Source organism: Theropithecus gelada, chromosome 15 (genome assembly GCF_003255815.1).
Source record: "Theropithecus gelada isolate Dixy chromosome 15, Tgel_1.0, whole genome shotgun sequence".
In the NCBI taxonomy this organism is placed as follows: domain Eukaryota; kingdom Metazoa; phylum Chordata; class Mammalia; order Primates; family Cercopithecidae; genus Theropithecus; species Theropithecus gelada.
Genome location: NC_037683.1, coordinates 15469240 through 15482042, shown reverse-complemented (window position 1 = coordinate 15482042; position 12803 = coordinate 15469240). Strand labels below are relative to the sequence as shown.

Sequence of the window (12803 nt, the reverse complement as noted above, 5' to 3'; positions counted from 1 at the left end):
ACAGCTCCACTAGTTACCTTATCCACCAGATATGGCTCAGGGTATCTTTTTGGCTCTTTATAAGAATTTTCAAGTTCCTTTAGTGGGGTGGCTATTCCTAACAACATGCCTCTGGCTCTTGTGACAGTTCCCACACAAGGGACTGGAAAATGGTATAAGTAATGGCATCCAACAGACATAACCTGGTTCCCAGGCATGCACTTCAAAGGGGATAAGATTAGTTTGTGTGTAATCCCTGGATGTTTCTCCCTTTCCAGAAGCCAAAGCCTCCTTCCCCTGATACTGCATCATAATGACCTATATTCATGGCCATCTCTCCTACTGACTAGGACATGACCTTGGGCAAGTTATTCCCACCTTTCCAAATGGACTGGCTGTTCTGTAAAATGGGAATAATATCTATCTTCTAGGAATGCTGATGGAATTGTATTATCTCTATTAAGATCTTTGACCTACTTGCTCTCCATAGAGTTCCAAAAAGCAGTATGAATTAAACTCAGATATGAAAATATGGAAGAAAAATGGGGCCTTTGTGCTAGAGGGAATCACACTGAAGTATTTACATTAGAGAACAAGATTTAGTTAAGCCTTCCCTATTTATCATTTATAAAGGAAAACAATCAATATACATTAACTGAGCAAAGAGAACAAAAACTTACATTTTTCTTATACAGAATATCACAGTGTTATTGACCGAGAAACCCTGAAATGCATATTACCTGCCTCTGAACTAAATATTGTTAGGTTTGTCTCTATTGATACAATCATTTTTATAGAAGACAGCACTCGAGTGCTTTTATCTTTCATGTGCTTGGTGGCTCTGAGGAGCATTAAGGCTCCATCTTATCAAACACAATTGAGAAAAATGTGGTTTGTCAAGTATTGCAGGCCACATCACGATCTGTCAAGAGAGGGTCCTCAAAAAATCTCAGGCTGAGATGGCCTTTGCATTTCCCCCTTCACACTGGCCCCCATCTAAAAGATAATAAAAAGCCAGTCTTAAGGAAATAAAAGGCAACAATTGGAAAACTTTCAAATTCTGAATTTGAAGAGGCCTAAAGGCGTGAATACAACAGAAGTCTGCTCAGCTACGTCATTCCCAAACTCCGCAGAACCGCTGAGGATGCTGCCAACTGCACATGAGATACAAGGAGAACCCCACCTCCTCCAGAGAGGCTTCCACCAGCAATCCGTAAAACTTCCCACCCAGTTAAGAATCAACTCTTTAAGAAAAGCCTTTTAAAAGTCAAAGTAATACATATTCATAGCTTTCAAAACAAAACAAAAGGTAGTCAAGGCTTATCATGAAAAACAACAGTCCACTTCACAATTCTCCTTACACCCTTCACTCAAAGTAATCACACTCAACACAGGATTTATCTCCTGATTTCTAAATCATCAATTCTTGGTTTCACATTTTCAACATTAAGACTTGGACTCTGCCTTCCCTTTGAGAATGAACTGTTATCCTCTCAGAGGCCAGTCACCCCACTTATCCCATTGACTTCATTCCACAAATATTTATCATGGTGTTACCACAGGCACTGAGGACACAGCAGTGAACGAAATGGGCAACAATCCTTGTCTTCATGAAGTTTATATTCCAATAGGGTAGGCCCTTAATAAACTGGACATTAAAATTTTATTTCCCATTATAGAATATATTAATTTATTATAAATGCCTGCACAGGCTACATACCAGGCTCTGTTCCGAGAGCTATGCAAGTATTAACTCATTTTAATTTTACTTCAGAGGAGGTCACTGGTGACTGGAAAAAGACACTAAAACAAGTCCACCTGTTTTAGTGGACGGGTGGGGACTGAATCCTAATGAAAGACTGAGGAGAGAATGAGACAAGAGGAATTAGTGAATAGGCAACTCTCTTGAGGAATTCTGTTCTGAAAGGGAGACTAGAAATGGGATAAAGGGGATATGGGTCAAGAAGGTTTTGTTTTGAAGTCTGGGAGCTTCCATAGCATGTTGGCATGCTCATAAGAATGTGCTAGGAGAGAAGAGAAAATAATAATGGATGCAGGAGAGAAGAGCTTGCTTACTGCTGGAGCAATTTCCTTGAAGGAAACCACAGTGTCGCCTTTCCTGTTGGCATTCCGAGGCCATCATCTAAAACTGCAATCCTTGCCACTCTCCACTCCCCATCCTCTCTCTTCGGCTTTATTTTAGTACTTAACCATTTAGTACTTAACCATTCCTGTGAGGAAACCATTACCTAAAACCATTACCTAAAATGTAGTACTTAACCATTACCTAAAATCCTTAGTACTTAACCATTTCCTACTGTATGAGATAATTAACTCCTCTGGCTTATCGAGGACCTATGATACTAGAATGCAAGCTTCATGAGGACAGGGATTGTCGCCTGTTTTGTTCACTGCTGTATCCCCAGTGCCTATGGCAACCTCACGATAAATATTTGCAGCATGAAGCAAGCTGGACAAGCAAAGTGACTGGCCTCAGAGAGGACAGACGGTTCATCCGCAAAGGGAAGGCAGAGTCCAGGAGTACAGGCCCCAGGAGGCTGAGCAATGTGGTGTGGGCTCCTGGCACTCTCTCCTGAGGGCTTCCATTAGATGGGGATAGAATTCTAGGTTAGAAATCATTTTCCCTTAGAAGGTCAAGACACTGCTTCACTGTCTTCTGGTTTCCAGAACTGCCACTGCCCAATCTCAGGCAATGTTGATTCTTAATCTTTGTACAAGAACTGCTTTGTCTCTATCTCTGATATTCTAAAATTTCATGAAAAAGGAGCTTTGTACCTTCTTTTTAGGCCTCTAAAAATTTTTGAAATATATTAAGTATGCATGTCATATAAACAACTTTTAAAGAAAAAAAAAATGTAAGAACCCCAAACCTATCACCTGGCTCAGGGGTCAGCAAACCACAGCGAAAAGGCATAGCCTGGCCTGCTGCCTGTTTTTGGCAATAAAGCTTTGCTGGCACACAATCACACACATTAGTTTAACTCTGGTCAACTACAAGGTCGGAGCCCAGCAGTGGCAACAAAGATCATATGACCTGCAAAGGCATATTTATTATCTGGCCCTTTATAGCAAAATGTGTTGGTTCCTCACCTGGCTTAAGACAGAAAGCAAAACTTTTGATGTCCGTTGCATGACCCTTCCCAAACCAGTCTTTTCTCTTCCTGTGAGGAAACCATTACCTAAATTTTGTGGTAACTATTTCTTTTTACCTTTGTAGTTTGTGTGAATCCCAAACAAGATACCATCTAGTTTTTCTAGCTTGAACTTTATATTAATGAAATCATACTGTACAGTATATCCTTGTGCAACCCAGTTCCTCACTCAGCTTCTACATTAGAATCATAATCATATTGACAGTACAGTTCATTTCATTGATCCGATCGATATTCCACTGTGTGACTACACCACAGTCTATCAGTTCTCTTGGTAGTCATGAGAACTATTTCCAGGATTTAAATAAAACCCAAAAAAAGCGCCTGTGAACATTTTTGTACATGTATCCCACCATACATGACCAAGGGGTTTGTGTATACACATAAAATTCCACCTAGGAGAATTGCTGAGTGATGGGCATACGTAAATAGTTTTGTAGCACATACCTTTCAAACAGTAGTAAACGACATTCTCTAATACCTTTCCAATATAACACCCGGCTTTGTCAGCCACCAAATTTTTTGCAAACCTAGGGTTTCACTGTTGGTTTTGATTGTTTTTTTAAGAGACAAGGTCTCACTCTGTTGTCCAGGCTGGAGTGAAGTGGTATGATCATAGCTTACTGCAAAGCCATGATCCTGGGCTCAACTGATCTTCCCGCCTCAGCATCCCAAGTAGCTAGGAGTACAGGCACGTTCTACCACGCTGATTTTTAATTTTCTTTGTAGAGACAGGGCTCTCACTATGTTGCCCAGGCTGGTCTTGAACTCCTGGCCTTAAGCAATCCTGCCACCTTGGCCTCCCAAAATGTTGGGATTACAGGTGTAAGTCACTGTGCCCAGCTATAATCACTGTAGTTTTAATGTGCTTTTTGATGATTACTAATGTGATTGACTATCTTTCCATATAGATGTTGGCCATTTGTATTTCTTCTGTGAAATGCTAATTCATGCCTTTTGCCAATTTTTCTATTGACAGGTTTGTCTTTTTTAATTGTCATAGTTCTGTACTTATTTCCTATACTAATTTTCTGTCAGTTTTTCTATACGGCAAATCTCAGCTTGTGACTTTTCAGTCATTTTCACAGAAAAGTATCTTTTAATGAATAAAAGTTCACAATTTTAATATTTTATTTTATACAATGCATATTTTGGACCATCTTTAAATAAGCCTTTCTCTACTCCAAAGATCATCAAGGAGTATTCTATTTTGTCTTCTGTTTTTAAATTTTGTCTTTCACATTTAAGTTATTAATCCATTTGGAATTTATTTTTGTGTGTGTACAATAGAAACTGTCTTCCTTTTTCTTCCCATGTGGACAGCCAATTATTGAAAAGTCCATTGATTCCCCAGAGATTCTGCAATGCCACCTTTTATGATATAAAGAGCCCATATACATGTGATCTGTTTTTGGGCTCTCTATTCTGTTCCATCAGCCCATATGTGTATCCTCATCCCAGTACTCGCATCGTAATTACTACAACTTTATAGAAAGTTTTGATATCTGGTAAAGCAAGCTTCCACAACCCATTCTTTTTTGTCAAGTATGTTGTGGCTCTTTCTCTGGCTTTTCCATATTAATTTTAGAATTAGCTTGTCAGGCACTATGTAAAACCCTATGGGGGGTTTGAACAAAATTGTATACAATCTATACATCATTTTGAAATGAAATAAAATCTTCAAGACATTAAGTCTTCTTATTCATGAACATGGTAGTGCTTTCTGTCCCTCTATTGAGGACCATAAAAGTTTTCCCATTTAATATGTTAATATGTAAGTTATATTAATAGATTTTCTAGTATCATCAATCATTTGCTTCCTATTTGAGGATTTTTACCCCTACATTAATCAGTGACATTGGCCGCTGATTTTTCTTTCTTGTGCCATCTCTGTGTTGAATGTCAAGGTTATACAAGTGTCACAGGAAAAGCTGGGTTTCATTCCCTCTTGTTCTAGACTCTTAAGGAGTTTGTCTAAGATTGAAATAATCTTTTCCTTGAGATGTTTGATAAAACACACTTGTAAAACCACCTGGGATGAGTGTTTTATCTGGAAAAATATGTAAAGATATTGATTCAATTTCTGTAAGTTAAATAACCTATTTAATTTTTCTATTTCTTCTGGAGTCAACTTTGCTAAATTATTTTTTTCTATTTTGCCTTAGTTTTCAAATCCTGGCATAAAGTTGCTAACAGTATTTTCTTATTATTTTAAAAATTTCTGCTGCATCTGTTCTTTGTGTTTGTAGATTTATTCCTTTATTTCATTTTAGTTTTGGGAGAAAGCAGAAATAACTTTGTGTGTTTAATCCACTACATTGATGAGAGCAAAATCACACAGAAGGTTCATTCTTCCTTATGTATAAGACGGAAGTAATTACAGAACCCACTAAGGCTGTTGTATTAAGGATTAAATGAGTTAATACATGAAAAGTGTTTAGGACAGTGCATGGCACACAGTCAGGGATCAAAAACATCATGATTAAATGATAGGGAATTCAGTTCCACTGAGATGATGTCACGTTTTTGTTGACTGAAATTTAACAATCTAAAGCAACAGTAACTGGTTATGGACTAGACTCTTTTAAAGAGGTGATGATTGATGTGGTTGACAATATTCTCATTCTGAAACAGTCTGGGTGTTTGTGCCCTGAAATTATGAACTGCACGTATGGTGTAAAATAAAATGTAAAACAAAGCAAGAGGTCGACTATAGGCTATTCTTAACACATAGTGGGCAATAAAAAACAAACAAAAAACTGAGTTCTTGATAAGTAATCAATAACCAAAGAAATAATAAAATGATGAAGGTATAATAAAAACCATAAGGAAAACTCTAGTAGTCTCAGAGAGTTTTCATTATTAGGTGCCTTTTATTCACAGGTAAACACGTAACTGACTTTATCCACAGGCCCTTCATTAGGGAACTCTCTGCTTATGAAAATATTTTTCTACTCTCTCTAACAGAGGGATGCCTATTAGGCATTCTACCTCCAGTCAATTTCTGTATATAAGTTTTGTCTACAAACAAAAACAACAATAAACCCAGCAAACAGATATTGAATTATTTAGGCGAAAGTAAAGTGATGCCTGTGATTTACTTTGAAATGCATAAAAAATAAGATGGATCACCTGCAATCCCAGCACTTTGGGAGGCTGAGGTGGGTGGATCACTTGAGGTCAAGAGTTCAAGACCAGCCTGGTCAACATGGCAAAACCCCATCTCTACCAAAAACACAAACATTACCTGGGTGTGGTGGTGCATGCCTGTGATCCCAACTACTTGGGTGACTGAGGCAACAGAATTACTTGAACCTGGGAGGTGGAGGTTGCAGTGAGCCGAGACAGCGCCACTGAACTCCAGGCTGGGTGATAGAGTGAGACTCTGTCTCAAAAAAAGAAAAAAAAAGATGGACTAATGGATGCTATGGATGATGAATAGTTGAATAAATACATGATAAAGCAACTGGCACAATGTCACTAGTAGAATTTAGATGGAAGTATATCAGCATTCACTGTAAAATTATTTCAACTTTCTATAATAGCTTAAGAATTTTCATAAAAACTATTGGGGAAAATGTGAACTCTTATACTTAGCAAGTGAAAAACTAAAATAAAAGGAATATAAAAATATTTATATTATACACACAGCAAAAGTTATATAGAAAGTTCATTATAATTTATAAAAAAAATCAAGACACCTATAAAATAAATGTGAAAGGATATTAACAAAATACAAATAAAAAAATAAACCCATGGAAAATATTCAGTTACCTCTAACCAAAGATGTAATTTTAAAATTAAAGTAAGCCTGAAATACCATAACATATCTACTTTCTTAGCAGAATTAAAACACCTGAGCACACGCACGCACACTCTCTCTCTTTCCTGGCAAAGCTGCCGTGAAAATGGTGCACTCATCTACAGCTGGCAGCCTTCACTGTAAACAAGCACCGCCCGTTTGGGAAGCAATTTGGCAGTCCCTAAATAATAGTGCTTATCAAGTCCTGTGACCTGGTGTCCCACTCCTTGGAATATAACTGCAACAGTCAATAGAAGCCAAAAGATGTTCACTGCAGTATTATCTACTAAAAGGATTAAATCATAATGAACAACCTAAATGGCCATCAAGAGAAGAATGATACAGTAAATAATGACACATCTGTATCATAAATATGGTGTAGACATTAAAAAATGACACTAATCGAAGCTCATGTAGAAATCTGCAACATGTTCATAACACTCAATCAAATGGAAAGCTATTTATAATTGTGAGACTACAGGAATAAATGAAATGTGCATTGGCACTGTAAAAAAAATGAACAATTAATGAAAATGACATGCTGCCATATAAAGGGACTGTAGCTGACTCCTTTTCCTAAAATCTTCTTTCATCTTGCCGATGTATCTTTCAATTAAAATTAGATCATTACAAAGTCAGTCTTAAGACTGTCTACTCACAGTGCTGAGTTTGCTGCAAATGATGAGTATCCGGCGTTCGTACAGCATACTGGCGTACAGATGCAACATGTTGTTGACATCCACAGCCACAAAATATTCTGTCAGATTTCTCTAGGAGAAAGAAGAAGGCACGGTTTGTGGCTGATTTTGTTTCTTCTTATTATAACAGTATCTAATAAGAGCATAAGAAACAGAAAATAATCAGAAAGTATACTCTCTTCTTTCCCTGTCCTTTTCTTTCTAGCCTGAAGGCCAAATCCCCCTCCTGTGTAAAATCATGAACAGTAAAGTTGGAAGACACCTTAGAGAGGAAGGAGCCTGAGCAATTACATCTTTGTGTGGTGATTACAACATGAGGTTGCATACAGCACTTAGGTCAGTTCCTAAAGGTGAGCAGAACAGGAATTCTACATGTATCTTACAAATGAGGATACCAAGACTCAGAGAGATTCTCCAAGATGGAACAGTCTAATAAGCAATGAAGACAGGACTGCTGCTCAAATCTTTGGGCCCCAGATCCTAGAACCTTCCCGATGTGCTGTGCCATATGCCTAAGCAAAACAAAGTACCCAGGGACCAAAATGCTTCTGGCACTGAGCCCGTTTCTGTCCAGGAGATGCCACCCACGAAGGCCAGGCGAGCTCCTTTCCTGTCATCACTGCTGGTATCCCCTCCTTCACAGTTTACATTCGCTAAAATGGCTCAGCTGGAATTAAGGCAATTTTGAACATTTACAATTTCCAGGTATTTCATTCAAAAGGGGGAAAAAAAAACTGAAGACAAACAGCAGCAAGTTGTGACAAAGCAGTGTTTTAACTAGCTTTTTTCCCCCCTGTAGCCTGGGCTTCATTCTTTTAATTAGTACTATAGATTGGTACTCTTCAGATTTCAGAAAAAAAATGGAATGTGTTTCATTTATACAATGCATTCTATACCCACCTGACTTTAACAATACATATGAATATGCTAATTTCTTCAATGTTACAGGTTTTCAATGCCACACAATATAATCCTCTGAAAATGAAAGGGGTTGGGGAGGGAAGGAATGCTATTGCCAGGGGTTGCAGTTTATAATGATTAAAGATCTATAACCCATAAATTGAAGTAAACCAGGTGGATTTTACATGCAAAATAGCATAAAGTGCTTTTCAACAATGTTATGGGCTGGGAGTAAAACCGGGCACTTATCTTATAATTTATTATTGTTTGACTGAAGTACCAGGTTAACCATCAACCTTTATAAATACAGAGCAACTGAATTAATAGCTCTATATACTAACTACCTCTCCAGTGCCAGCCACTGTACCAGACACTGTGGATGTATAATTGTGCAATCTTCACAAAAATCCAGTGAGGCGTTATTCTTTCCAATATAAAGAAGTCTGGGAGAGGTCAGTAACTGGCAGATCTGACTCCACGGCCTATACGCTTTCCCTTACACCACATTGTCCCTCTTACGCACATCCATCATGGGAAAGGTTCACATCTATTATTAAACATTTCACTTAATCTTCAAACTGCTCCTTGAACTAAGTATTATTATCCCTCTATAAAGATGAGAAAACAGTGGCACAGAGAAGTTGTGTAATTTGACAAAGGTCATGAGGTAAGTGGATGTGACATGATTCAGTCCTGAGTGGGTCTGTCTCTAAATCCAGGCTCTTTGTATTCCACACAAAATTGTAGGTAAAACTCATATTTGGAAAAAGAAACAAAACAAGATCAAGTATGCCTAAAGAAAGGGACATGCTTCTGTTAAAAGTTACTGTTACCCCATTCACGGAGTGATGTGTATGTGGCAGGCAACAGGTGTTCTTTCCAATCTTCCCAACTAGCCTGAGACAGGCATTATCATCTCCATTTTACAGATGAGGAAAAAAAAAAAAACTGAGCCCCAGGAAGCCTCAGTAGACTTCTAAAGGTCACCCAGCTAGAAAGGGCACAGCCATGTTTCAAAACTACATCTCCTCAATCCGAAACTCATACCCTAACCATCACACCAACTTGCCTCTTAACAAACTCAGTGAAAAACAAAATAGCAAACACCAAAGGCAGTCAGAAGGAGTCACCCGGTGTATCTTGGTTCCTCCACTGGACGGAGGAACGCAGAGCTAATGATGTAAGGGTGGGGTTTGCTCTGAAGATGGTGACATGGCACAGCTCTCCTCACAAACAAAAATACGAGGCCCTTCACTGAGCATTTCGGTAAAAAGCTTAACTGCTGATGAATTACATGAATTTTTCTTTTAGGAGAGGATGGAAGTAAAAAGAAAATAGAAATGAGGAGCTTAAAGAAGGCCAGAAAGCCCATTAGCACTTTTGACAGATCCAAAGATAACTCTGAAGCCACCAAAACGTGGCCTCAAGAGTCTGCCAAGAAGCTTCACGCTGGGGAGAAATATGTTACACAGCTTGCCGTCCAAATAGGGAGACACAGCGTCAGAGACAAATCCTGCGCCTTATTTTGGTGGGAGAAAAAAAAAACCCACAAGGATACTTTTGTGGATGGAGAAGGGAACATTTCTGAAATAAAAACACCATTTGATTGAGGCATGTTCCCCATCTCCAATCAGATTCTGAGCGACTCAGGTGCTTGTTCCAAAAACTCTACACAGGTATGTTAAAAATATGTAACATTTAGCCAAATTCTCTCTAAACTGTCATGTACTTTTTTTGGTATTTCTCATCCCATCTGTGCTGATTACCAAGATATTTGTGTCTAAACAGAAGCTGTCTTTCTTATCTGCTTCCTCCCCTGCCTCTTTCCTTCTGGGATGCCACCCGCCTGAGCGGGTGGGAGTGGGTGGGAGCGCCAACAGCCCTGGGAACCTCGCTCAGCCGTGGGAGCACCTGTGGGGCAGAGCGGGGCCCCGGGAGCAGCTGCAGGGAGCACTCGCAGCTCCCACCAAGCCTCAGTTCAGAAGCAGGCCCCATAGAGTCAGGAATCTCCCTCCTCCAGCCACACCAATCCTTACTCTCTCAGGCCTGCCATGCCTTTTCATACCCACAGGCCTTTACTTCTGCCATGTCCTCTGCCTCGAATGCCCCGCTCTTCCTTGAGGACACCTGCTTACTTTTCAAGGCCCAGCTCCAATGTCACCTCCTCCCGGGAGACTTCCTCAACTCATTTGTCAAGCTCCCCTGTATGCTTCCATTGTTCCCATCTTCCAGTAACTCAGTATTTTTTTTAAGTATGTTTTTGCCACGAGACTGAGGTCCTGTTGGGTGAAGCTGCTTCTCCCATCATCCAGCAGTTTGATGAGAGCAAGCTCGGTGCAGGGAGGAAGCAATGGCTGAGGGCGCTGGTCCCTCCCTCGGGCGAGAGCAGTGCAGCGAGGAACGCACCAGCAAAGAAGATAGACCATGTGGGACATTAGGAAGAATGTAGCATGTGACTCTGGAAAACCCGGCTCTGAGTCGGATGAAGCGATTGATTACTCAGTAATGGTGAAGAACCTATAGAAAAAGAACTGCCACTGGAAACTGCACAAAGGCTGGTAAGTAGCTGGGGATGGTGGAAGGAGGGAGGGGTGACTTTTCATGGTATCTGTGGCTACATTTATTAAAAATGTAAATAAATTAGTGGTTTATCAGGTAACTGGGGTGAGGGCTGTACACAGAAGCAGGTGTTCATTTCACAGCCAGGCCAACCATATTTCTCCGATGGGTAAGATCAGAGGATAGGAGAAGGGAGGGCTTCCGCAGCAGGCTGTCCTCAGTCAAGACTACAGCCAGAACACATTACGAGCTTCTGCTGATAAAAGATACGAGATAAACCACTCTCCCAGCCCTTTGCTTCTTCCGTGGACTAAGTCCCCATCCTCTCATTTCTATCTCCTATAATCAGGCAATCAACACACACTTATTTAACTCCTATGTGCCTAGCACCCTCCCAGGAGCTAGGCCTGCAGAGATAAACTAACTGTGATCTCCATTTTCCTGCTTACTCTGGGGTGAGAGGGACATTAGACTCAGAAATCCAGTATGCAACGTACCATGGTTGAGACTACACTCCAGGCATGGCTGAGAAGCCTCACCCCCTTGATGGATATGCAGGAGAAGGCTGGAGAAGTTGTGACAGAGAAGACATTTGGTCTGGGCCTCCTAACAGGGGTTTACTCAGTGGACGAGGGAAGAAGCATATTCCAGGCAGCGGCAAAGACAGGGTGGGGACAGGAGCTACAGGCAGGGAGGAGAGTGAGGGGCAGGTGGGGCGGGAGAGCAGGGGGCAGGGGAGCTAGGGACAGGGCAGTGCTGAAGGATCCTGACATGATCCTATTTGTGTTTCAGAAAAATCTTCCTAGAGGCTCTGTGGGAGACAGATAAGAGGGCAAACAGGAGACAACACAGTCAACTAACAGGCTGCTGCCATATTCTGGGAAAGAAATGATTAAAATATATGTTAAAATACCAATTCAGGTCAAAGCTTTGGGTGTGGATGTCACAGATAATCTACAAAGTGGAATCACAGGACTTGGCGATGAATTAGGCTTGTGGAGGGAAGGAGAAAAAAGTCTCAAATGACCCCTGGGCTTCCAGATTACTATGCACCATACTTGTCCACTTGCCCAAATAGGTTTTTAAAGGAAGAGTCCATTCTTTTAATAAAGGATAAATACTTCTTATAAGTACCATAATTCCTGTCAAACATGGTGTCCCTGGCCACCTCGTCCTAGGCCTAGTGTCCTGGGCTGTAATGCCACCATGGCTGAGCCTAAGTAACTACTTTCTTCATTCTCTGCCAATTACTTCTCTGTGTGACTCACCTACTTGGAAAGGAAAACCTTGCTTTGAGGACTAGTTCCCAGCTTCTGTGCTCAAAAGGTCTCGGTTTTCTTAGTGCCAGTAAGTTTTTAGGCTTGAGGATATTCCCTTCCTACTCATGGAGTTTAAACATTATTTCAGTTACACATACATTTATGTCTCCATGAGCATGTGCCTCTCTACCTAGCATCTCTTCTGGCCACACTCTCTAGGGCTGGGTAGCACAGCTACAAAGCTATCCACCACCCAGGCTGGAAAGGGCTCAAATCTGAGGAAGGTCTCTGGACAGAGCAGCCTGCAAGGTGCACTTCAGAAGAAGCCTGCAACGCACAAGCTCCTTAGACTCTTGGCTTCCACTTCTCATCTCTGCAAAGAAACACTGGTAAGCGTCAGGTCCAGTGCAAACCCCTGTGGCTCTAAATCCAG

At 40.5% G+C, this 12803-nt stretch overlaps 1 protein-coding gene across 6 annotated transcripts in view; it reads right to left on the bottom strand.

Annotated features, from left to right (window-relative positions):
* DENND1A (DENN domain containing 1A) overlaps positions 1-12803 on the bottom strand; it is a 544396-nt gene that overhangs the window by 261372 nt on the left and 270221 nt on the right. For all 6 annotated transcript variants that reach the window (XM_025359631.1, XM_025359633.1, XM_025359632.1 and 3 more), the window contains one exon: positions 7614-7724. In XM_025359631.1, the coding sequence (XP_025215416.1) occupies positions 7614-7724 (111 nt within the window). The remainder of the gene's footprint in view (positions 1-7613; positions 7725-12803) is intronic.